General features: G+C 33.5%; 1 protein-coding gene across 4 annotated transcripts in view; it reads left to right on the top strand.

Moving 5' to 3' along the window:
• The window catches only part of HYCC1 (hyccin PI4KA lipid kinase complex subunit 1), a 97552-nt gene that overhangs the window by 50243 nt on the left and 20143 nt on the right, over positions 1-27166 (top strand). For 3 of the 4 annotated variants that reach the window (XM_055314696.1, XM_055314697.1, XM_055314699.1), the window contains 8 exons: positions 3441-3542; positions 9254-9433; positions 10266-10346; positions 10938-11053; positions 11439-11534; positions 21867-21983; positions 25268-25355; positions 26072-26231. In XM_055314696.1, the coding sequence (XP_055170671.1) occupies positions 3441-3542; positions 9254-9433; positions 10266-10346; positions 10938-11053; positions 11439-11534; positions 21867-21983; positions 25268-25355; positions 26072-26231 (940 nt within the window). The remainder of the gene's footprint in view (positions 1-3440; positions 3543-9253; positions 9434-10265; positions 10347-10937; positions 11054-11438; positions 11535-21866; positions 21984-25267; positions 25356-26071; positions 26232-27166) is intronic. The other variant, XM_055314698.1, reaches the window with a different exon arrangement.

Raw genomic sequence — 27166 nt, 5'->3', positions numbered from 1 at the left:
TTATAATTATTCTGCTAGGTAGTTTTATGATGTTGGAAAAATCACATTAACTTTTTTAGGTTTCAGTATCCTAACCAGAAAAAGTGAAGTGGCTGGTCTATGAGGATGATTTTAGTTTTATATTGTTCCATGGCCGAAGTCTGAACCCTCAACTCTAAAACTTCATTCACCACACTTGTAAGCGCACAAAGACAACACAGTTTGCTTTGTGCAAATTTTTTTTTCCTCTTTGGAAAAACTATTCAATATCTATTCTAGCTATGGGCCCTCATTAGTATTTCTTTTATATACCAACAAAGTGATTAGACTTGAGACTCATTATTTTAAGAATTTCATGAGTAGTTGTTTCTTTTTTTTTTTTAGATTTTTCAAAAATATATATTTATGTGAGAGAGAGAGAATGAGTGAATAGGTTTTGTTGGGGGTGGGGGGAGGTACAAAAGGAGAGGAAGAGAAACAGACTCCCTGCTGAGCAGGGATCCTGGTGCAGGGCTAGACCTCAGGACCCCTGAGATCATGACCTGAGCCAAAACCAAGAGTCAGATGCTCAACCAATTGAGCTATCCAGGCACCCCAAGGTTTTATGTGTTTATTCATTTGAGAGAGAGAGAGCATGCACATACATGAGTGGGGTGTGGGGCAGAGAGGGAAGGAGAGGGAGAGAGAGAATTTCTCAAGCAGACTCCACCTGGAGTGTAGAGCTGGATGAAGGGCTCTCAATCCCAAGACTTGAGATCATGACCTCGGAGCCAAAACCAAGAGCTGGCCGCTCAACTGAATGAGTCTCCCAGGCACCCTTCCATTGTAATCTTTTCAAAGATTTATTTATAAAGTATTATCTTTCAGATTGTATTGTGCTTTTCTTAATGCTATGTATAGATTTATCTAGCAGATTTCTAGACTCCTAACTTTTTAAATTTTCTTGTAGTCACTGAATCTTAAAATCTAATCTTGTGTATAATGTTGCTGAACAGAGTTGTTTTATTTATTGGTTCTCCATCCATCTGTCTGTCTTCATTAATTCTCTTCCACCCAACCCATATCACCTCCTTACATTTTAAAAAACCATCTGCCAAATGATACTTTAGTATGAAGCATCTGTCTTCTTCAAATTTTGCCAAGACTAATTTCCCATTATTTTATTTTATTTTTTTGTCTCCAGTTCTGCCTTCTGAAAAGTGAGAAAACTTAGCTGATATTTCAGGCTAGTAGCTTTGAACTAGTACAGTGCAAGAAAATGTAAAGGTTTGTTGTAATAGTATTTAAATCCTTCAGTCTCTATTAGATTTTAAGTTTTTCAAAGCATTGTTCATAAACACAGCAATTATATTTCCTCCCCTTCCATAGAAGAAAGTAGCTTTTCTCACATTTACAAAATGAAATAATGACAGAATTGTGCACTAATTTTTAGAAGACCTTTCCTCTCATTTAGCAGTATATTCCTAGACCCAGGGTATTTTCTGGGGTTTATCTTTTCAGAGAAGAGCTATCCTTTTGCCTTTAGTTGTTTCACAGAAAGTATTTTACAAAAGAAAGGAAGAAAGAAAGAAAGAAAGAAAGAAAGAAAGAAAGAAAGAAAGAAAGAAAGAAAGAAAGAATTTTACTTCATGAGGGTTAATTGGTACATAAACTAAAAATTGTAATTCACCTTTTTTATGAATATTATGGTTTTAGCCTAGGTAGTATATGTAATATTATAATTTTTTTATTCACTAATCATTTTTTAAGATTTATATTTCAATTCATTTAGTTTTAAATTTTATAGTTAGACACACATGTAATAGTGTATGTTTTTTTTTTTTGTGATAGTGTATTTTATACATATAAGTTGGATTCACTTCCATTCAGGGACTTAAAAATCTGTTGTTTATTTGACCATTATTCCCTTTTATATAAATTCCCCTAGTATTAGGTTACTCTTGATCAAATAACGGAAATTAAATGTTGCCTGGAGATCTTTTGTTACATGCTTTTGAAATATTGAAGAATGCCCTAATCTCTTTATGTAAGTAGTTGCTGTGAAACTTTTTTTTTTACTTTGGAGAATGGTGGAAGGTTTCCAGGTAGTTCACATTTACTTAGCATTCTGGTAAACAAAACTATCTTATTGACTTAAAAAAAGAATCTATTCACTTATATGTCTTAAGATGAAATGTGACCTATTTTTAAAGAATCTACTGAAGTGTAATGGTGGCAATGTTTATTTCTTATTCTGTTCACCTATAATAAATCCCTTCAGCAAAGGTTTGAATATGAGACCTTGTGCTGAGTGCCACGGATGGAGAGATGGATGATAAAATAGTTTTTTCCCTTAAGGAGCTCATGGTAAAGTAAAAATGAATCACATATCAGTGGTATAAACATTCATGCTGTTTAATTTTCTATGTCTGTTTATGGACATGTACACTTACATACACTAACCATAACTGTTTTAAATTATGAAATACTAGGAGGTGGGACATGTAAGAAATAGTGTACATCTTGGAATGACTGTTAGGAATATTTTGAGATATTATATATACTGCAGGATTAGTATTTGTTAATTGATTGAAGTAATTTACATAAGAAAAAATAATGACTTGGAGACAGATATTAAGAAAGGGGTATACTCTAGAAGGGTAAGTTTTTTCATTTGTTATAATGAAGTGTTTTGTTTTTGTTTTTGTTTTCAGATTTCACAATTACTTTTACCCAAAACTGTCTGACTAAAATTTTATTTCCTCCCATTCCTCTCTGGTCATGGTGTCTTTTCTGAATGGGTGGTGCTGGCGAGCTGTAATTGGTTGTCCATGTTTTAAATGGCATTAGGAAAACTAGTTTGAAAAAAAAAAAAAAGGAAAACTAGTTTGTTGATAGTGTGGCTTTTTCTCTAGTTCTGAGAGGTCTAAAATTTGCCCCTTACTCCTAAATTAATAGTTACTATATGTAACTCAGTAGTTACTTTGATAGATGATCTGTGGCTTTAAGGTTTGAAACATTATTAGATTCTTATATAACATGTTTATTAAGAAGTAGGATCAATATCACTAATGAGATTTGTAACTTATATAATGCTACAAAGAAATATATCTTTGGATTTTCACATGCTTTGTATTCTCATTTCTAACCCCAAATTGTGATCAAAGATGAAATGATAATGTTAATTTCTATCCCTGTTGATGATAAGAAAATTAAATATATTTTTTGTTGAGACATGATTCACATAACATAAAATTCATTGTTTTAGGGTGAAAATATAGTGGTTTTTGGTATAGTAATATTGTTGTGCAACTAACACCAGCATCTAATTCCATCACACCAAAAAGAAACTCCATACCAGTTAGTTACTCCTAATTACCCCTCCCCCTATCTCTGGCAACAACTGATCTACTTTCTGTTTATGGGTTTGGGTATTCTGGACATTTCATAAAAATAAAACCTATTTTTTAAAATTTGTTTAGACACTACCAGAAACATCTTTATCAAATTATGCTACAAATTTGAAAGACAAGAGTTCTTTAGTTTCATCTCTGTATAAAGTTATCCAGGAACCACAAAGTGAGGTAAGTACTTTTACAGTTTATTGTATTAGTAGTATTCAATTGATTGATTTTAAATTTTTTATTATGAAATATAACATATATATAGAAAAGTAAGAAAAGATATGTTTAAGGAACTTTAATATATATTATGGATTTTTATCTGATTACATTTGAGAAATGGGTTGGAGAGGATAAGAGTAAAATATCTTCAAAAACTGGTAGAGTTGAAAAAAAAAAAGAACTATAGTAACATGAACTTCACTGTACCATCTCCTAGGCCAAGAAATAGAATTACTACCATATTCTAAAAGCCATCTCTGAACATGTTCCTCCTCTTCCTCTACCTATTTGCCTGTCTGTTTATCTATCTTGTTAGAGGTAGCCTAGAAAGTCAAGATAATTATATGTATTGACAGATTCAACAAATATTTGTTTGCTCATTATGAGCTAGCTTCAGTGCTAGGCAATAGAAAATCAAAGATAACACATGGTCTTTATCCTGAAAGAAGAAAGAGGGAGAAAATAAGTAAATACATGTTTTCAAGGCAATGCCTAGATAGATACGCACAATTCCAGGTATGCAAGGTGAAAGGACATTCCAAACTGTTGGATTAGTATATAGAGGGCTGAGAAAATGCAAAACATTTAAGGATGGCAACCAGTTTGGCTCAGCTGGTGTTTCTCTGTCCTTCCTTCTTTTCTCTTGCCCCCATCTTTTTTCCTTCTTTAGAAAGAAAATTTAGTTTGAAGGTGATAAAATGACCTATACTCCAGATCCTGGTGCTTACAAATCCCACCATTCATAGTAGAAATAGAAAAGGATTGGAGTTAGCGTGGGAAAAAAGGCATGGCATTTGGGAAAAAAATAGGCTAATGCAATAGTTAACAAGAGAATAAGAGTGATACTGAACTAAAGCTGGAAAGATTGGTTTAGGCTGTAACCATGGTGAGCCTTGAATTCCATCATAAGCAGTTTAGACTTTTTTTGCACTAAAGGCATGACTTGATCAGATTATTGTTTCAGGAAGTTGACTATGTGGAGGATAGATTGGAGAATAGAAAAATTGAGAGCAACAGATGCTAGGACAATAGCCTAGGAGGGAGCTATTGAGAATGGAAAGAGATGGAGTAGAGGGGAAGGATATGAGGTATGTAGTTCTTTTTGTACCTAAGTTTGGTAGCTCACAAGGCAGGTCTAACACCACTAATGTTATTATTCGGTGGTTAAATAACATAATCTTGAGTCTGGTCCCATGTGGATCTATGCGTCCTTTGGATGAAGCTCTTAAAACTACAGTCTATTTTATTTATTTTATTGTATTTGGGAAGGGGTTCTGGAAAAACCCATCTTCTACTGATGATGCTATAAAGTGCATCATGACTTTTACAGGCTGAAGAAAAGAGTAGGGATGAAATTGATAAGCCCAAAACTTTATTTGGAATAACTGAATAAAACAATCATATTTTGCTTCTTCCTTCGTTCTCCCCAGTGTTTTTAAATTTGTGTAGTACGTATAGGTAGCTTATTTTCTTGAAGGGTTTTAGTTTTTAATTATTGGGTGGAAGGTATTTTACAGTTTTCATGTTTGAGAATTATTTCACCAAATAGAGTAAGAATAGATATATGCTTTATTATTTTTTTAATTAAATCTTGTTTCTAATAGACTAGCTTGGTTCATAGCATTTCTTTTATTTAAAATGAATACAGTTCTCATGGTTCAGAGTAGTAGTTCTCAAAATATTTGTGGTGAAGGACCAGTTTTTTAAAAAGTTTCAATCTGTCACAGACCTATATATGTAGCTAATATACATGATGAATGTGCAACTCACATCATATGTGAAGTACCACACAAATTTGATAAACCCCTACTGATCTATACTATATCCTGTTCAGTAAGTGTGCTGATCACCTACTTGGATGTAAAAGTTTCTAAATGTTTCCTCGCAATTTCTGTATTTACATTGTTGGGCACTGGTGACATTTGTGGATAGTCTTTGGTTCATGGACCACACTTTTAGAAGCACTGGTTTAGGAAGTTTTGCATGTAAGTTTGTTTTATGTTTTTAGCTTGATTCATGTGGTAAAGATGGTGTATTCTATATCTTAAAACACAACTCAGTCTTAAAAAATATATTTAGAAGTGCTTCTAAAATATAATGGTGTAATCTAATATCATAACCTCCCTTTTTCTCTTTAGAATATTTTTTTTTATAAATTTTTTTTTATTTATTTATGACAGTCACAGAGAGATAGAGAGAGGCAGAGACACAGGCAGAGGGAGAAGCAGACTCCATGCACCGGGAGCCTGACGTGGGATTCGATCCTGGGTCTCCAGGATCGCGCCCTGGGCCAAAGACCGGCGCTAAACCACTGCGCCACCCAGGGATCCCTCTTTAGAATATTTTGTATCTTAATTTGGAGATATTCCTAAAATGTTGATATTATTCATTGTCTTTTGGCATTTTTGAAATTTGGGACATTGTTTTGGGTGTTTTTTAAAGTTTAGCAAATTTAGTATTTGGATTTTATTAATAGAACTTTTTCACTATTCAGTTTATTTTATTTAATAAGTATTTATTGAACCCATATAATGTGCCAGAAATCACTTAGAAACGTAGCAGTGAACAATATAGTCCTAATTCTTGATCTTTTGGATTAGAACTTGTATTCTGGTAGGTAAAATAGATATTAAGCAAATACTTAAATGTATAATACAGTGTTGGGTAGTGATAAAACCATGAAGAAAAATAAAGTGGAGTAGGAGGAAGTTTGTGTTGAGGTTCAGGAGGTATGGGTTGAATCAGCTCTGAATGAATTAGGGAGAAAAAATAAAACTAGGGGCAAGAGTTTTCCAGGAGAGGGAGTAGTTGTAACTGCAAAGGCCCTGTGATAGAAAATGTGTAGTATGTTCAAGAAATTATAGAGGCAGTTTATGGGTACAATACGGTTTGCCTGAGTGGTCCTTTTAATTGACTGTAACTTTAAGACAGGCATATGATTAGAGGCTAACAGACCTCAAGCGTGTTATGAAATCAGTTGTTTTGTGAAAGAGCCACATAGTGTCTCTTTGGTGTTCTGGGCATAGGGAGCCCAAAGTATGGAGCGACCACTCAGGGCCTACTAACACCTGAATGGTGGTATCCTTCCAACTTTTTAAAAATCTTTTTCCTACCTATGTTCTTCAGGAATAGCTCAATGTAAAAAAAAAAAATTAATTTGCAAGATTTTCTTAACTTTTCCCCAACTTCTATCCCTGCTTTAGTCATTGAAAGGCATTTTATCTTTTTTTAATTATTTATTTATTTATGATAGTCACAGAGAGAGAGAGAGAGAGAGAGGCAGAGAGAGAAGCAGGCTCCATGCACCGGGAGCCCGACGTGGGATTCGATCCCGGGTCTCCAGGATCGCGCCCTGGGCCAAAGGCAGGCGCCAAACCGCTGCGCCACCCAGGGATCCCCATTGAAAGGCATTTTAATGTCACATTTCTATTACTATTAGAAATCTCTCTGAGGATAGTCTTCTTATCTGCAAATGGATTTTTATAAAAGTTTATTTGTAACTTACTTGTTTTAGAATCCAGAATGAATTTTAGAATGGAAAGAAGGTACATGATTTTTAGGTTCTCATTAGACCCATAAAAAGCCCATTTAATACCTGAAAATATACTTGAAGTGCAGCTCTCTTAGTAGTACTGTAAAATCTACCCACCAAATATAACAATATGTCCATGAGAAAATACGTACAAAAATTCAAACCAAATACTGTTAATATATCATATTCTAATGTTCCATTTACTTGTCTCAAATATATTCAAGTTAGGTAAGTCAAATACTGCCTGTTTTTCTTACGTTATATATCTTTCCTGATATTTTTCAGGTATGTTTGTAAAGGAGTCAAAAAGTGTTAGCTCCCAGTTCTGACCTTTGTGAGCTGCATAATTTTGGTTATAGTAGATAGTCTCTTTGTCTCAATTTCCATATGTAGAAAGTATGGATAATGATACTTTACCTACAATGTTGTGGGAATTGAACAGGTTCAGGTACTTTGAAAGTACTTTGCATGTATTAAAATACTGCACAGATAATGCATTTCTCTCTGTCTTGGTTTGACATGCATAATTTCATCTAACCTCACTGTAACATAATGATTTCTCCACCCCTTTGAAGCTGTCTTCATTTGGTTCTGCTTTCATAAAACAAAAGCTCATTTAATTTTGGATTTTAATTGGTTATAAGACCTTTTGAAGGTGTTTTGATTAAAATTGATTGTGTGTTCATGCAGACTTGAATAAATTTTTTTAAATAAATTTTCAACATAAGATTTCATAATTTCCCAAATACTTGTTAGAAAATATCAATTGATTTAACCAAAGTTTTCCCAGGTATTTAAAGATAAGGGATCTTACACAACAATACAAGATTGTTGACATTGGTCCACGAAGAAATTTAAAAAACCCTACCTTGAAAGCCAAACATTTCCCTTCCAGTTTTTCTTTTTTCCTACCACCCTGAACCCAATTATTCCAAATTCCTACCTTAAAAATGTCTCTTGTGACATAGGAATGGGGTTACTTTGCTTCCAACCCTCCACTTTCCTGTTACCCTTGCTGTGCCACAGTAGACGCCTGTTGCCTCTTGACAACCACTTTGGGAGAGAAAAATATTCCTTAACTGTCAGAAGTTAGATAATTTTTCAACAGGAAAGACTAGTTTGACTTAATGTTTATTGAAGTGTAACTTTCACTACATCTTGTGTAAGTAATACTGACTTTAATTGTACCCAATATTTACATATTTATCATATTTGAAATAAAAATATCCACTGTATGTTAGTTTCTATTCATTACAATTACTGGAAATAGAAAATTTGTTTAGTAAATTGACTTAAATCTATTGCCTAAGTTGGTGAAGTGAATGAATTATAGTTCATGGAAAATACAATAGCCCAGTGTTTTGAAAAATCAGTACCTTGTAAATCTCTTCACATATTTATGACTTGTGTGTGATCATTGTATATGCTTTAAGATGGTATTTATAAATAAGAGTCTCTTATGTTAACTTTCTGATTTAAAGAAAGGTCTATGATATAGATTCAGTCAGCTCTGTTAGCTGGGTAATGCTGGCATGTGGTGGGAGAGAAAAGGTTAGAGATAACTCCAAACTGTGTTTCAAATAAAATGACAGCAATGTTTAGATTTCCCAGGGGCAATCAACCATGGTTACGATAGGGATCTAGATTTAGGGGTGCTGTAATTATTCAGCTATTCCACATACATTGCTGTTGGATGCTGCCTAATTATAAGCTCAGGAGGGTGATATGATGATAACTACCTAGGGTTCCCATTTCAATTTCTCCAACTCTATACCTAATCATGTATAAATTGACATGTTTTATCAGGAAGATAGGATATTAAGGAAGAAACTTCTTACAACCTAACTTTTAATAAGTTAAAAATATATGGTTTAAATAACAATACCACTTTAGAATTATAGATTATTTTAAAGTTTACAAGTACTTCCAAATACATTTATTTTGAACTGTTTGGCCTTCCACTGGAAGTAAACTTGCAAAGGTTTGTTAAATAGCTTAGCAATAAATAGTTTTGCTTTCAAAAACATGAAAACATTTATATATTTCAGTAATTACCAATCAGGGAAAACGATTTATATTTCATATGTCAATGTCATTCAAATATAATTTAATCCTTGAATTAACACTGCCTTTTTTCCAGTTGCTAGAACCTGTCTGTCACCAGCTGTTTGAATTCTATCGCAGTGGAGAAGAACAGTTGCTTCGATTTACACTGCAGTTTCTTCCAGAATTGATTTGGTGCTACCTTGCAGTCTCAGCCAGCAGAAATGTGCATAGCAGTGGATGTATTGAAGCTCTTCTTCTAGGGGTTTACAATTTGGTTTGTATTTAATGCACTTAACAAATGTTTGCAAAAAGCAAATATATAACCTTTTAGGCAAAAATGAATACATAGTATCAACTACTTTTCAGTTTAGTAAAGCTAATATTTGTTTTCATACATCAAATGATTCATAGCTCATTCTCTCAAAAATAACTCTATGGAGGTTGAAACCTATATGGGTATAAATATAATTATGTAAATATAATTTTTTGGATTGATTAAAGACTAAAAATCAGACCATTTCAGTTCTTTTATGGTGGTATCTAAAAATAGTGTTGAATTTTAAATTTTTCAAATTTAAAATCTATTGTCTGTAAATTGTCTTTTAATGACCTTCATAAAACACTTGAGAGAAAAGATCTAGTGAAATAGGTAACACCAAAATTTCATAAAATCTGGACTGTCTCATGAGTTCATACTACTGATTTAAATATAGTTTTCATTACTCTTTGTGTATCGATTAGTAGGTATTCTAGATATTTAAGGTTTGTAATTTTTAAAAAGGAAAAGAAATTTAAGGCCTTGTCTTGACATATTTCATAATTATGTTAATTGATTTAGGAAATGTAACTTTTTACATGAGAAAAATCAGTGATTATTAACATACTACACATCTCTATTTCAGCCATCCTATATTACTTATATCTTAAAGAGGAAGGTTAACTCTTGGTGTTTATAAATAATTCATAATTGATTACCATAGTTTATGATTTTTAGCTGACTAAAATTCCTTTCCTTTCAGGTTTCTTTTTAGACTAACAGTTTAAAATTAGTTTTTAAGCTTATGCATAAGAAATAAATACTTTAAGATTTTTTTTCACTTTTATAGGAAATAGTTGACAAACAGGGACATAGCAAAGTATTGAGTTTTACGATTCCATCTTTATCCAAACCATCTGTATATCATGAAGTAAGTGACATTTTATCAAAGTAAATTTTTTGGTTCTAAGATTTGTAGGTCCTATAAATGAGAGTCTGGTTATTGAGGCTCCTCCCCCCAAATTGATTAATTTATTGGTATCTTAAAAAGTAAAAAACGCCAGAAAAAGTATTTACTATTCCCAAAGTGAAATGAGAAATCAGAATCATAAAACTTTAAAATCTGATTAAGAGATCTATTGAAATATTGATTTTGAAATATTTTTCTCTTCTGATGGATAAAAGTAGTTTAATATTTTTATATGTGGCAATTATGTATTTCTGGAGTTGAATTTTTTATTAAGTCCTTATTTTAATTCAAGTGTAGCTTACATACAATGTAATGTATTCAACTATTCTATATATCATCTGTATTGGTATAAAAGTTTTGAAGTTAAACTATTTTTATTTCTATTTGTGGTTTAGTTTTTAATTATTTTTAAGCCTTTGAGCAGAAAATTTAGTAGGGAGTCACAATATTCTTAAGACATGATGTTCATGGCAATCATTCTTAGTGGTGTATATATTAACATATTTTCAACAGAATGGCTTTTTCTTTTTTTCTTTTTTCAAATGTCTTTAGCCTTCCAGCATTGGGTCCATGGCTCTGACTGAGAGTGCACTATCCCAGCATGGTTTGTCAAAAGTTGTGTACAGTGGACCTCACCCCCAAAGGGAGATGCTGACAGCACAGAATAGGTATACCATGGAGATATAACTTACTATCCCACTACACTGAAATTTAAGAAAACTGTTTTAGTAGATTTATAAGTAATGTTTAATAAACTCTATGTGACAATTTAACAAATATTTGGTCATTTAATACAAGAGAAAAACACATTGTCTTGATTTGTTTCTTTATACTTCGATTCAGATGTATTTTTAAAATACATTTTTAAAATAAGTTTCAGATGACTGTGACTTGAGAAGTCTTTTTTTTCTTTTTAGTTTTGTATTGTTATTGATATGGTTATATCGTAAGTGTCTATTCTATAACATAGTATCTTTCCACAATGTCTGCCTAATTATGGTTGACTTCTTAGAATTCTAAAGGCTTGTAAATATTGTTTTCATTTGTCTTCAGGTTTGAAGTGTTAACATTCCTTTTGTTGTGTTACAATGCTGCCTTAACCTACATGCCCAGTGTTTCTCTTCAATCATTGTGTCAAATTTGTTCAAGGTAAATAAAAATTCAATTTTTAAAAATATTGAAATATATGAATCTAGGATTGCTAGTTTGTTACATACCTAAGTTATTTTTGTTTTGTTTAATCCTTTGTTTAAAACATTCAAGAAGTTAATATAAATCTCAGCCTAGCCAACATACAGAAAGCTCCCAGTAAATGACAGCTCCAAAAAACATAATGAAGAGGGTAAAGGTGAATAACATTTTAGTGGAATATTTATTTTTTTATTTTTATTTTTTAAAGATTTATTTATTTATTCATGAGAGAGAGAGAGAAGCAGAGACACAGGAGGAGGGAGATTAGTGGAATATTTAATCAGAAAAGAATCATGCCATATAATTAAAAGGATGGAACTGTTAGGACCTTTTGATTTTTGGCATGTGTTTGGTTTTTGTTTTGTTACTTTGTTTTTATTTATTTTTATTGTGCTCTAATCTGGTACCAAGAACAAGTAAGAGATACTGGTTTTTAGGCTCTCCTTGCTAAAAAAAAGAAAGAAAGAAAGAAAAATTGGGCCAAGAGGTTGCTTAAATAAATTATGATAGTTCCTAGGTATACTATGCAAACGTTTAAAAATTGTATTTTAAATAGGTATTTAATGATAGTATATATGGTATGATTCCAGCATTGACTGAGTATGACCAGAATATTAAGAATACTTATGTCTAATTAGTGGAATTGTGGTTTATTTTCATTTTCTCCTGTATGATTTTTTATCATTCTTTAAATTTTCTATGGTGAACATATTACTTTTTAAAAAAGAAAACAAAACAGAAGACAGAAAATGCCTTTGGTAACTCAAGTAAATAAGGGAAAAATGGAATTAAGGGATTTTTAGACTAATTTAGTTTTGGGGAACTTATTTAGAAGATGCAATTTTGTTTTTTTTTAAAGATTTTATTTATTTATTCATGAGAGACGCAGAGAAAGAGGCAGAGACATAGGCAGAGCGAGAAGCAGGCTTCCCCACAGGGAACCTGATGCAGGACTTGATCCCAGGATCCTTAGACCACAATCTGAGGCGAAGGCAGATGCTCAACCACTGAGCCATCCAGGCACCCCTAGAAGATGCAACTTTGGAAAGTTGGTAAGAGGGAGGGTGTCTAGAGCAATACTTAGAAATCAAATCAAAACAAACAGAAAAGCAGAAATTGATACCTAATAGGATAGAAAACCGTGCAGGACTAGAGGGAGAAGGGAAGTAACAAGGCAGAAGACTTGTTAGAGAGATAGAGAAGTGGGGAATCTTTCAGATGACTCCTGAATTGGAATTTAGTTATATTTCCTAGATCTTGGAAGGCACCAATTTGCTGATATTCCTATTTGCTGAGTCTTTCTAACATGTTTCTCATTTTAAATCCTTTAAAGGCAGAGGTGTCCAGAGTTTTGAATTTCACAGATCTATAAAATTTCAAAAAAAATTAGACTGGGTGGGATATCTACATAACATTGCCACCCTTTTATTTGTCAAGTCATTATGTTATAAATATCTATCATGAACATTATTTAACAAAAGGGAAACTATTTTAACACCAAAAGAGGTTGGTGGCGGGGAGTAGAAGAGAGGGACAACAATTTATATGTTAAAAATGGGATGTTTAGCTTTTCTTGTTTTGTATTTCACTGTGGTCTAGGGAAAACTTTGTTAATGGACTAAAATGAATGTGAAGACCAGTCAAGTACTTCAGAAACATTTATTTAAGGGGTAACTTGATGCAGCAACTTTTACCTGTAGAATTTAAAATGTACTACAAAGCCCAGGTTCTGCTCTAAAGTAGTGTCTTATGTGGTAGGACCCAGGAATAATGTTCTAATACATTTGAAGTTCTGATGTTCTAATATAGATAGATGTCCTAATATAACCTCCTAAATAAGAACAACTATTGATATTTTCTTGAAACTACTGATGCAAAAGTTAGGAAAGAACATGTGTCACTGGTTTCTGTCCTGTGTAACTCCTATGAACTGCTCTCTAATACAATTACTTTTACATTCTTGGTAGAAAATTGCTAACATGCCAGTTTTAACTAATGAGGGAACTGGATAAGCCTTCAAAAACACAAGTATTATCTGGTTTTAAAAACAAAGAGAAATACAGATTAAAAACTAGCTTATAGAAAAAAAAAAAACTAGCTTATAGGGTTTTGGCCAAAGAAGATTTTAGTAGAGACATTAGATTAATTCTATGCCAAAGAAAAATTGAAAAAAAGAAATTTTGTATAGAAGTTCACCAGTTGTTTTTCTGTTTTTTTTTTTTTTTAAGATTTTATTTATTTATTCACGAGAGACACAGAGAGAGAGGCAGAGACATAGGCAGAGGGAGAAGCAGGCTCCCTATGGGGAGCCCGATATAGGACTCGATCCAGGGACTCAGGGATTGCTCAACCACTGAGCCACCCAGGTGTCCCAATGTTCATCAGTGTTAAGAAAATGAGGGAGGAAAGAGATCTAACTAATTCAAAAGACATGAGCTATTTAAGTAATGCTAACTCTTAAGCTACAGAAGGTGATAGAAGAGGAACTCTCAAATTTGTCATTCATATCTTTTTATTTAGTTTGCTTTTTTTTTTGATTCCCTATTACTGTGTTCTCAATATCTTAAAATCTAGCTATTTCTCTTAATTCCTGATTTTCTTAATCATTTATAAAATATTCTAATTAAGATATTTTGTACAATTTTAAGACTAATAGAAAAGAATTAGAAAACACTTGTATCTAATCAAGCAAAGCCTCCTCCATATCTATTGAAAGAAAATTGATTACAGAACTGTGATGACAATAAGTTATAAATGGTTATGATATTTAAAGAACAAGAGCTTCCTGATGATCTTAGTCCTAGTTTAGATTTTCCTACAGAATAAAGTCATCACACTGTTTTATGGCTAATCCAGCTTTTTGGCCACATGGCAATTGTTTGAATTTGCTGCTCAGTTTAGTTGTTGATGACTATGCCAAAATGATTGACTGGGTCATCTAGGAGGAAGGATATATATATTTATATTTATATTTATATTTATATTTATATTTATATTTATATTTATATTTATACACACACACAACCAGAAATATGTCATGGAATATTTGAGCTAGATTCAGTGACAATGTATCCCATTCTTTAACTTTCTGATTATAATGAATTGTGGAAGTAATTAAAACAATCTTAGACACTTCCTACCCTTCACCATACATACAAATCCATTCTACTCAGCAAAAATCTGTTTGGTTGCTGTAAGCTTTGCTTTCCTGATTCAGGCTTATGGCCAGCTCGATAGCCTGTTTTCCTGCTGTATGGCATGTACGGACCACTCAAAGAAGAGACCTGAAAAGAGTCAAAAGAACTAGACTGAATGAGTTTCAGTCAATAAATTTTTGTTTACCCTAATACTAAACATTATATATGGCCCTCCTAAAAGGAGTGTAACCACCAATACTGCAAATAAGCTTTGTTGGTACATACTGAAGTCCTCTAAACTGTGGGAAATAATTTTCTTTTTTTACTGTTGACTTCTTTTGTAACACAAGGCTGTTTAACAAATGGCTTATCTTGCCTTTTGATGTGGAATATAAATTTTAAAGATGAAACTATACTAAGCTAGTAAGTTAAACTCTTTCCCACTGTCAAAGGGAGTCTCCTGATTTTCTTTACCTCTGAGTCACCTAGTTGACTGCCTTGGATATATACTACTATGAATTCTTGATCAGTGTATTTGTTCTTATATATCTACAGTAAAACCCTGCCTGTCTCCTCACTACTAAATCAGCCTTCCTGACCATATAAACAGATTTCTTCTATTAAGAATACCTTTGTGGAATTAAACCACTCTGTGGATTAATTCTCCTGATAAAGCTATGTGTGTGTGTGTGTGTGTGTGTGTGTATAATATGCCCACATAATATATATCAATATATATTTTTATATTTATATACATACACACTTAACACAGTATATGCCACCTTATCATCATTTAGTAGATGACAGCTATTATATATTATACAGTAATTATAAGCACACATGTTCACTATGGATGCTTAGCATCTCTTTTTTCTTGCCTGTTTGCTACTACTATCAACAGTTCTAGAGCATATCTTATACTAGATCATTCCTTCTTGAAAGAACCTATAGTTGACTTTTCACTTCTTATTTTATTTATAAACTTTTTTTAACCTATCTAAATATTCTCCATCCTTTACAACCCAATTAAAACAATCTTTTCTCTTCCAACTTGAGCACAATTTTGCGTGTGATATTCTCTTGAGGAAAGTGATAGGAGATTCAGACTTTATTAAGCTCCTCATTCCAAAAAGCAGAAGCATGGGAACAGAATAGTGTCCAGTACTGTGCAACAGTTCTTCTGTTTTCTTTTTTTTTTCCCTACTTCCCTGTTTTCTCTTCACCTGAACTTCTTATTTCCCTTTCCCCACTACTTAAAAAGCAGAGCAGAAAAGGAAGAGGATTTAAAATTGTTTTGTTTTATTTCATATCTATATCTGTTACCCAGGTGGAGAGGAAGTAGAACTGGACCAAGTTATAAATATTTCTCAAATTAAAAATTAGAAAAATATTTTTCCTTTATTCAGCTAATTTTTACTACCCGGTCTGATGATCTGTTAGTAGTTAATCTATTTTCTTTTCTAGTTTAGATTCTGGCATATTCATGAATAAATACTCCCGCCATTAAGCCTCACTGGAATTGTGCCTTCCGATTATTTTGTGGTTTATAACTCAAAATATTTTGACAACAATCTCAAAAGTTTACTTTCAGGCTGGAATGAGACAGTGTCTTTCAACAGTGTCATGGCAACAGATTTCCTCACTAAAAATTGATACTTAGAACTTCCTACCAGAAATATATTTACTGGGGATCCCCAGGTGGCTCAGCGGTTTAGCGCCTGCCTTCGGCTGGGGTGTGATCCTGGGGTCCCGGGATCGAGTCCCGCATTGGGCTCCCTGCATGGGGTCTGCTTCTTCCTCTGCCTATGTCTCTCTCTCTCTCTCTCTCTCTCTCTCTCTCTCTCTGTCTCTCATGAATGAATAAATAAAATCTTAAAAAAAAGAAAAATGTATTTACAAAATATGCCTTCCAAAAGGATTTTTATTTTAATGTGGTCTATGAATTTGGGAAACATCTATATGTGACTGAAGAGTAAATTTAATACAGAAATAGGAGTGATATCACTCAGGTGCTTTTGTGTAGGGTTGAGTCCCTATGTTTTGAATTTGTAAAAGAAAACAATTTTAGGATACTCTTTTGAAACAGAGGAGTCAGGCATTCATAGGGCATTGATATTTTTATTTTGTTCTGCATTTTATTTAAATCGAATAAAGGATCTCTGAGAAAAGAATATCCTTAAATAGATCAGAGAACTAAAGAGTAAATCAGAGAATTCTTGATTAAAAGGAATGGAGAAAGGAGGGTTAAGAGGTACTATTAATGATGCAGCTGGATACACCTGGATTATTTTGTGTCTCAGCTCAAATGTCACTTTCTTGGAGAGACCCTCCATGGTCATCTTTCTAAAGTAGCACCTTCTTACCTCAATTTATTTTCTTTTAGCATTTCTTATAACACTATAATTACCCGGTTTCTTCATTGGATATATAGTCTATCAACTGCTGGAACTTCACGAAGTCAGGAACCTTTGATGTCTTGTTCTTTGTGGTGTCCTCAGAGTTTAGAAAAGTGCCTGGCATATGGTAGAAACCTAGGAACTGTTTGTTAAATGAATGAAGAATAGATGATCTCTTCCCCCTTCAGATTTATGATCCATTAAATACAACTAAGATTAAAGGAAATAATTTGGTTTTTGCTTTTTAAAAGTCTTACATTGATAAATGCACAATTCCTGCAGTCAGTTGCCACAAATGTGTAGTTTTTGTAGTTATAAAAAATTAACTGCTATGGTCTAAAAGTTTGTATCTTCCCAAAATTCATATGTTAAAATCTTAATGCCTAATGTGATGGTATTAGGAGGTGTTCTCATAGCCAAGAGATGGTACAAAGTTCCCTTGTTCCTTCTGCCATTGAGGATATAATGAAAAGTCTGTAACCCTGAAGAGAGGGCCACCGCGTTTTTTATATTTTGTTACAGCAGTCTGAATGGACTAAGACTAATCCTTTGCATTTCTGAATAAATGTTTTAGTATAATCTCTAACAGATTTCCTCATGGGCAGCTAGTAGAGGAAATGAGAGAACCTGGAATCTTGTTTCTTTTGTTAATCTTGCAAGTGTGTTAATATTTGAGAGAAATGTTTCTCTAGTTCTTACCTAAAGTAAATTTAAAAGTTGATTGACCATTCTAGACATAGGGCAAAGTTGTTTTTTAAAAAAAATTGTGTATTAACTGCAATAACATTTTTTTGTTCATATCGTGCCTCCTGAATCTTATACTTATTTCCTTATTTCTAAACCCGTATGTCCAATCCAGTAGCCATCTCTATCAAGATATCCTTACAGATACCTTGTAAAAGTTAGAACTCTTTCTGCTGCAACTAACTGATAATCTATATAAAACTAGATTATACCAGAGAGAAAAATTTTTGGCTCTTTGTACCTGGGAAGAGTAGGGATGGAACTGGCCTCAAGATCAAGTAGATTTAGAGGCTCAGTTGTTATCTGGATATACTCTCTCATCTCTCTCATCTCATCTTCTTCTGTTGGCATTGTATTTTTTTTTTCTTTCTGTAGGTAGGCTTCCTTCATGTGATAAAAATGGTGACCACAAGGAGCTAAAAGCTTACATTATTGTCTACCTTTAATGAACTCAGAAGAAAGCACTCCTTTCCTGTTTTTACTGTGAAAAACCAGGCAACAAAAAGACTGGTGTTGCCAGCCTGAGGCTTCTACAAACCCCTCTGGGGTCATGTTTGTTAGTGTTATTAGAAGAGTACTTATCAGTTTAAATATTGGTTTGGCTGTTAAAGATAAATAAGAGTAACTTAAATGATATTTATTTTTCTTTCCCATAAAAGTCCAAGTTGGCAGATGTTTCTAAGGTGTTCAGTCTCCTTTCTTGAGATTCCGCCATTCCCTAGGATGTTACTCTTGTCTGTATGGTGATGGATCACCGTTTTTACATCTGCCTTCCATCCTGCAAGAAGTGAGAAAGAGAGAGTGGAAGGCATGCAACTGCTCTTTAAGGGTACAACCTAGAAATCTCACCATTTCAGCCAGCACACTGTTGTCCAGAACATGGTCACACTTAGATGCGAGGAGGGCCAGGAAATGTGGTCTCTTGTGGGTGGCCACTGTTCTAGTTAAAATTAGTTGGGGAGCATGGAGGAGAGGGTACCTTATATATGTTATTAAAGGGAAGAAGGGAAAAATAGATGTTAGGGTACTGACCTTGTCGCAGGTGATTTTGTTATTTTATTTATACCACAATCACATAATTATACTTGACGATATAGGGAAAGACTAGTTCCTAAAGGTAAGAGGAATAGAAGTGCTATTAAAATAAGACATTAGGGTGGCTCAGCGGTTTAGCACCTGCCTTAGGCCCAGGGCATGATCCTGGAGTCCTGGGATCGAGTCCCACATCGGGCTCCCTGCATGGAGCCTGCTTCTCCCTCTGCCTGTGTCTCTGCCTCTCTCTCTCTCTCTCTCTCTTTCTATGTCTCTCACAAATAAATAAATAAAATATTTTTTAAAAATAAAATAAGACATTAGTGACAGGGGGAGAGGTCATGGTAGACAAAAGTGACATCTATACCATATACCTACAAATCAACATATCTGAAACTTAGCATCTTCCAAAACAGTATTCTTGTTCGTCCAAGTTCATTTAATCCCACTACGATCCAGCCAGCTATCCAAACTAAATGTGGGAATAATTATACACTCCTCTTGTTTTTTCAGTCTTAAGCTATAATTATACTTCCTAGGTGGGACTCCAATCCCACCCTTTCTCCTTCTTCCCACAATTATTTCTTTGGTTCAGGTCACCTTCATCACACTCGGGGTATTTTGACACTCCATTCCAGTTTCAGTGCACTGTTCCAACATAGCCTGAGTGATATTTTGAAAAGACCAGTCTGATTATGTCACTCCCTTGTTAAAATAACAAAACAAAAAACCTTCAGTTGCTTTCCATTGCCTGCATGATAAAACCTTGCAAGTTATAAGATACTGAACCCTAGTTAGCTTCTCTGTTATTTTCTAGTGTCTGAGCATTCCTTCCTACTACTATTGTCCCAGTCTCCTTGGTGTCATGCTCTTTTATCCTATTCTGTTTTTGCCTATTCCTATATTTTCGCCAGGAAAATGCCACTTTTTCTTCAAGGCTCATTTTGGGAAGCCTTCTCTGACCCTCTGCTTCTTCCACTAGAGTTTACCACTGTCTCCTTTTGCTACCTCTGTAACTTATTCATTACAGATATTTGTTTACTACACAGTCTCCATGATTAAATTGTGCATCCCTGACAGAACTACATCTTTCATCTATATTCCTAGTGTCTGATACAAAATAAATCTTTAAAAATATTTACTGAATGAATAAATGAATTAATTGAAAAAGTCCAATCTTTTATATATTGGTTCTCAGTTATTTACTACCATCCCTATCATAAAGGTATGTAAGGTGTAAGACAATAAAATTTTCTGCATTTACTTTTCTAGATAATAAGAGGAGTTTCTAGTCTATTTTGAATATGTTTTTATAAAATCAAAATTCAAGTTGATTTGATTTCATGTACAGTTAATTTTTTTTCCAGTTTTTATTTTAGTGGACTCTGGTTCCTTTAACAAAATACCATAGGCTAGGTGGCTTAAACAGTAGATGTTTATTTCTTACACTCTGGCTGAGCAATCTAAGGTCAAGTAACCAGCAGATTCAGTTCCTGGTGAAGGCCCTCTTCCTGGCTTACAGGAAACTGCCTTCCTCACTGTGTCCTTCACATGACAGAGAATGAGTTCTAGTCTCTCATACTCTTTTTTTAAAAGGGCACTAAACCCATCATGGAGGCTCCCATCCTTGTGACCTCATTTAGTGTTCTACAACCAAATACCATCATATTGGGGTATTAGGGCTTCAGGAAATGAACTTGGGAGGGAACACAAATATTCAGTCCATAAATATCCCTGCTCCTTTCTCTTGTTTCTAAAAAGAGTTCTAAGATCCTTTCAATATCAAGTGAATTTTTATGTTTACTTTAAAGTTACTTTGAATTGACGATATTCTCAAGGGACCATTTTGAAATGGTCTGTAGTATACTCGGGTATGTTTAAATGAAAGCTTAGATTCAGTCTATTGACTGTACTATATTAGGTGAAGGCTTATTATATTACCCACAACATATAATGAAAAAACAACTTTTTCCAGTTTTATTAAAATTAGAAACTTAGTATTTTAAAAGTAGTGCATGTTGATAATAGAAAATTTAGAAAATATATATATAAGTAGGAAAATAAGTCTATAGTCTCAGAACTCAGAGCTCACTCTGTGATTTTATATGATCTTTTTGTAGTGACAAACAACATTCACCTATTTGTTTATTACAGAATGGGAGTGGGTTTCATGTATTATTCTTACAGTTTTTCTCCCCCCTGCAATTTAAATAGGTTTTCAAAACATCAAGTTTAATTATTTCATCGTATTCCCTGAATTATTTATATATTTCATCCTCTGTATTGGACTTTTAGGTAGCTTCCTATTCACTATAGTAAATACACCTTAATGTTAATACTTCTTAAATATTCTTCACTTATAATTAATGCTTTAAATTTCAGTTGTGTTCATGGTAGTTTCTTTTTAAAAAAAAAAGTAAAAATCTTTCAGTCTTTCTTTAGGACTGTACCTTTGCTGTCATGTTTAAACTTGCAAAGGATATATAATGATTTGCTTATGTTTTACTTCTCTTATGGTTTTTCAACATTAAAAATTTCAATCTGTCTGAAATGTATTAAGGTATATGGGGCTTGAATCTACTTTTAGAGTGTTCTCTTGGAGGTTCCAATATGTGTCAAGAACTTTGTTAGCAATAGAAGATCATACCATAGATCTATTTATGATAAAAATACCAACTTTCATGTATTTCAGGTTTTATGGTAACTAAAAATTATTAGTTATTGAATTGTATGAGATTAGTGAACCAACGCTGAGAATCTGGTTTACTTACTATATGATACTATACCTCTAGCTTTATACATTTTTTCCCCTGGTTTCTCTTACTCAAGAAAATGTTATAGACAAATGTTCTGTTGGGAAGATTATTTGTTTCATAGCTGTTAGGTTTGTTATGGGAGCATATCTAGTACATTGTTGGCTTATACATGTAAAAAATAAATTGCCTAAATTTTACCAATATATTTATTTTGTTTTTTTCTAGAATCTGTGTTTGTGGCTATCCCCGACAACATGTAAGAAAATACAAAGGTATAAGTAGCAGGATACCAGTTTCTTCAGGATTCATGGTGCAAATGTTAACAGGGATTTATTTTGCCTTGTAAGTTTATTTAATATGAGAAGTAAATCTTTGATCTCTGAAAAATCAGTCTGTTGTTTTATTGTTATTACATTATAATCTCATTGGATAAACAATCAGCATATCTTTTGAATCAAGATTTTTTTTTAAGATTTCATTTATTTATTCATGAGAGACACACAGAGAGAGGCAGAGACGTAGGCAGAGGGAGAAGCAGGCTCCATGCAGGGAGCCTGATTTGGGACTTGATCCTGGGACTCCAGGATCATGCTCTGAGCAGAAGGCAGAGCTCAACTGCTGAGCCACCAGGTGGTCTTTTTTTCTTTTTTTAAAGATTTTATTCATTTGAGAGAGGTACAAGAGAGAGCAAAAGCAGGGGGGGAGGCAGAGGGAGAGGAATAAACAGATTGCCTGATGAGTGAGTAACCTGACCAGGGCTGGATCCCAGGAACCTGAGATCATGACCTGAGCTGAAGTCAAGATGCTTGACTGAGCCACCCAGGCACCCGAATATGAATCAAGATCTTAATAGTTTTATTACTTAAAACATATTTCTCAAAAAAAAACTATTTCTTTAAAAAAAGACAAAAACAAAAACATATTTGTTAATGTTCTGGAGAATTTGTAACCAACTCAAACATTCCATCTCTCTTTAATTCAAGTTCAGAATGAAAATTCGCAACACCCTTACATACTCACAGATTCTTACTCTTTTTTTTTTTTTTGCTATAATTTTCAAAAAGCTTTTTTTTCCCAATGAAGATCTTTTTCCATTTCCAGAAATTTTAACTCTTAAAAAACATCTTAGAGAACTTCCTTGATCACCAATAGTTTATTATTAACTTATTATTAATTTCTAATATTAGTGCTCAGTCTTACTTAATACTTAGTAGTGTTTTTCTTTGAACCCTATCTTCTACTACACATCTTACACTTTGCATTATATTCATTTGATATATTAATTTTTTATAGTAGATTATAAGCATCTTAACTGAAGGTCGAATTTATGATCCTTTGAACTAAATATGGCTTGCTGCCTGTTTCCTTAAAAGCTTTATTAAAAGACATTTACATCTGTTTGTTTACATATTGCCATGGCTGATTTTGTGCTACAGTGACAGAGATGAATAGTTGCAATAGGGATTGTATGGCCCACAAGCCTAAAATATTTATTATCTAGCCCTTAAAGAAAAAATTTATTGACCCTTGTGTTAGACCATTAATATTGTTCCACAGCTCTTGGATGCTCTGATCTGTTTTATTTTCTGTCTTTATTGCTTTGTGTTTCAGATTTAGTAATTTCTCTTGACCTATCTTCATATTCATTAATTCTTTTCTTGATGTTGAGTCTATTAATGAGCCATTGGAAGGATTCTTCCTTCATTTCTGTTACTGTGCTTTATTTCTAGTCTTTTTATTTGACTCTTTCTTATGGTTCCCATCTCTCTGCTGAAATCACCATCTGTTCCTACATGTTTTCCATCTTTTCCACTAGAGCCTTTAATATATTAATCATAGTTATTTTAATCTCCCTGCTTACTGTAAAATCTGAATCATTAATGAATTTGTTTCTATTGTTCTTTGTCTCTTGCCAAGAGGTTGTTTTCTTGCTTTTTGTGTGCCTTGTAATATTTGATTATCATTTTTTTTCATGGATAGAACGGTAGTGACTGAGGTAAATATCATTTATGCCCAGAAATGACATGTCTCTTTTGTTATAGGCTTTTGGCAGCATTATTATAGGCAAGAGTGAGCTGAGGTTGGATTTTATTGTTGCTTGTTTACCTTCATGGTACCACCTACCTCAGATTCCTCTTGTGGTACCTGGCAGTTAGGGTGTGAGCTGGATTCCTGGAGGGGTTTTCTCAGTATTCTTGCTCCATCCTCAGCTTTTAGCTTTCCCTGTGTGTCCATGTTCTTGTCCCTCCTTCAGCAATAGAGTGCAGTTGCTTGTTTCTGAATGTGTCCTGGCCTGGGTGGACATTTGGAGGGAGACACGTTCTCTGTTGTCCTGATCCAGTCTCAGTCGTAAGCAGGACCTAAGTCCCTGCACCTGTGGTTGGCGGGAAGGGGTAGCTCTTCAGTGGTCCTGTCCCTCCTCCAGCGGTAAGAGATCTCTAGTGGTCTCAGCTGAGGACAGTTTCCTGATCCTTTCCCCCAGATAGAGTTTTTTTTTTTTTCCTTTCTTTCACAGCCATAGTCAGTCTTCACCTCTTCCCTTGGGGTGAAAGGGTTTGTTGCTCTTTCCCCAAAGGCTTTAAAACTTTTGTTTCACGTGAGAAAAAGGTCTGGCTGGGTCTTCAGGCTTTTCTTGCTCAGGTGGCTTACTCTCTCCTTCAGGGCCACACTACCAAGAGCAGCTTTTTCTGGTCCCTTGCCTTGCCCCCAGTTTTTCTTATGAGGGCCTAGAGGTGGTTTGTGAAAAAGAACTTATAAGTGGGCGTGAGCTCCTCTTGTATCTATTCCCAGAGATTCTATACACTCGTGCTGGCCCATACTGGGCTTTTAGCAATTTGTTTAAAAATTTAGCTGAAGTCTTCTTATTCGTGCATTGTGGTCTGTCTCTTCTTAGAGGCATCTCTCTGTCCTTAGGTTTCAGGCTACTTGGCTGCCCTGATTTTTACCTCCTTGCTGAATTCATGGAAAGCTATGATTTTATAGATTATCTGACTTTATTTTATTTTTAGGGTGGGAGCAATGCTCTTTCCATTTTCTAGTCCTCACTTGCACTCTCGATATAATTCATTTTAGAGTTTGGCCATATCTTTGAAAATTAATATACATACACACTTTATCTCCCAATATCTCTCTGACATTTGCAAGATACATCATATACACTTCTAAATGACCATCAGAATGCAAAGAAGTAGCTACTTAAGATACTCTAAGCCACAGTAGTTATAGATTCTCATTAAAAACTGTAGGAGTTACAGAATAATTTGACCATAAAGTGTTCTGAACATTATTCTAAGGTATATAATTTATTATGCTCTGACTTGCTTTGAAAATGTAAAATGCTTTGAGATTGCCTCACTTTTGATACCTGGTCTATAAATAGACATGTTCATTAGAGAAGAAATATATATCTATAAAATTTTCTTTGCTATTAATAGGCTTTCAGATACAATTGAAAGAAATTCAAAGACATAAAAATATGTTTTTTAGGAGGGTAGAATGCTAAGCAGTGTGCTAATCATATGTTTTAAGGAGGGTAGAATGCTAAGTTTATTCAGTAAACAGTTCTCATATTTTGTTCAAATTTATAGAATTAATTAAAAATAATTATACTTTATTTAATTTTACAGTTATAATGGAGAATGGGATCTAGCTCAAAAAGCATTGGATGATATTATATACAGAGCTCAGCTAGAATTATATCCAGAGCCATTGCTGGTAGGTGCCTCATTTGTTTATGTAAATTTGATAATTTAAAATTTCTCAATTTAGAACTATGAATTGAGAAATAGCCATTCATAATGCATTAATGTCATTAAACTCAGTGATTCATGCTTCTGTTATATTAGGAAAATTTTATGCTTGAAAAGGTATATATAATTTGAGAATTTCATTAAGCTAACTGCTTAGATACCAGTAATAGTCTTTTAAACTTAAAAGAATGTTCTCCTTAACATACTAGAGCTGCATTTATTAATTAGCATTAGGCATGTGGAAATATAATTTTGATGTTTTGGAATTTTAAATTTTATCATTTACATATTATTATTATTTTTAAAATATTTTATTTATTTATTTAAGAGACAGAGACAGTGAGAGAGAGCACAAATGGGGAGGAGAGGGAGAAGCAGGCTTCCCACTGAGCAGGGAGCCCAATGTGGGGCTTGATCCCAGGATCCTGAGATCATGTCCTGAGCCTAAGGCAGAGCTTAACTGACTGAGCCACCCACGCACTCCATTTACGTATTATTTTTAACTATAGTTTCTTTCTGAGCTCTTACTCTTTATTCTAGAAGATTTATATATCATCTTAGGAAATACCTTGGAGAAAGAATTCTTCTTAAAAACTTGTTAAAATTTGGCACTTTGTGTTCTGTAAGGCTGTAACATATCTGTTAATGCCAATCTTAAACCATATATTTTTTTTTCCTTAGGTTGCTAATGCCATAAAGGCTTCACTGCCTCATGGTGCCATGAAATCTAGTAAGGAGGGTACAAGGTGTATTCAAGTTGAAATCACACCAACTTCCTCTCGAATATCAAGAAATGCAGTAACCAGCATGTCAATAAGAGGTCATAGGTGGAAAAGACATGGTAAGAAGTAAAAAAGTCTTCAAATTAGAGGATTGTTGATTCTGTCACATTTTTGTCTTTACTTGCAATGCTATAAATTCTAACTTTTGTAAATAATATTGTAGTGGCACGGAAGAAAGAGCTGTTGGATCACCTTTAATTCCTAAATTATTATCCACAGGTGATAAACAGTAAGACAAATACAGTCCCTTATGTTACATATACGAATGAAAATTTATTTAAACATTGTATTGGTTTTTAAATTTTATTTCAATAGAATAGGAAAGTAGGAAAATGCATGTTAAAATTATTCACACATGGATTTCTATTCAAAAGCATTTGCAAATATTGTTTAGTGTTTCTTATTTCTCAAGAACTTTTTCACAAGTAAACTTGCATATTGAAGTCGAACAACTAATAGGGACTTTGACATTTTCTTTTGTACTTCCTGGTCAAGTCAATGCCATCAAATTGATACAACTCTAGCTAAGCCTTATTATTTCTTGGATGTTAATTTTCTTCCAGGACTGTTTGTTTTAATATTCCTCCTTGACTGCTTCATTTTATTACTTAAAAATTCTATGGGAATTAATTTTATTTATCATGGCCTTCTCAATGCTTTCTCACTTCTCTATCTTTTCTTATAATTTATTATTTTTAATTTAATTTCTTATTCTTTCTATTGACTCCCCTCCTACCTACAAGTTATTGTAATGGCAAGAATCAGTGTAAGAAGATTACTATTACCTCCCTCAGAAGGTAATCATAGGACAAGAAGCAAAAAGCCACTTCTTTGCCCAAAGCAAACATATATATTACTCTATTTTCTTCTTACTTAAACTGTGGTGAAAATGTAGCTCCTTTTGGTATGTTTTATTTCAGTTGTCTCTGTGGTTCTCTGCAGAGAAAATGCAAAAGTGAGACGAATATTATTCATGGTGAAAAAGAAAGTTGAT

Source organism: Nyctereutes procyonoides, unplaced genomic scaffold, assembly GCF_905146905.1.
Source record: "Nyctereutes procyonoides isolate TBG_1078 unplaced genomic scaffold, NYPRO_anot_genome, whole genome shotgun sequence".
In the NCBI taxonomy this organism is placed as follows: Eukaryota; Metazoa; Chordata; class Mammalia; order Carnivora; family Canidae; genus Nyctereutes; species Nyctereutes procyonoides.
This window is presented reverse-complemented; position numbering and strand designations above follow the sequence as displayed.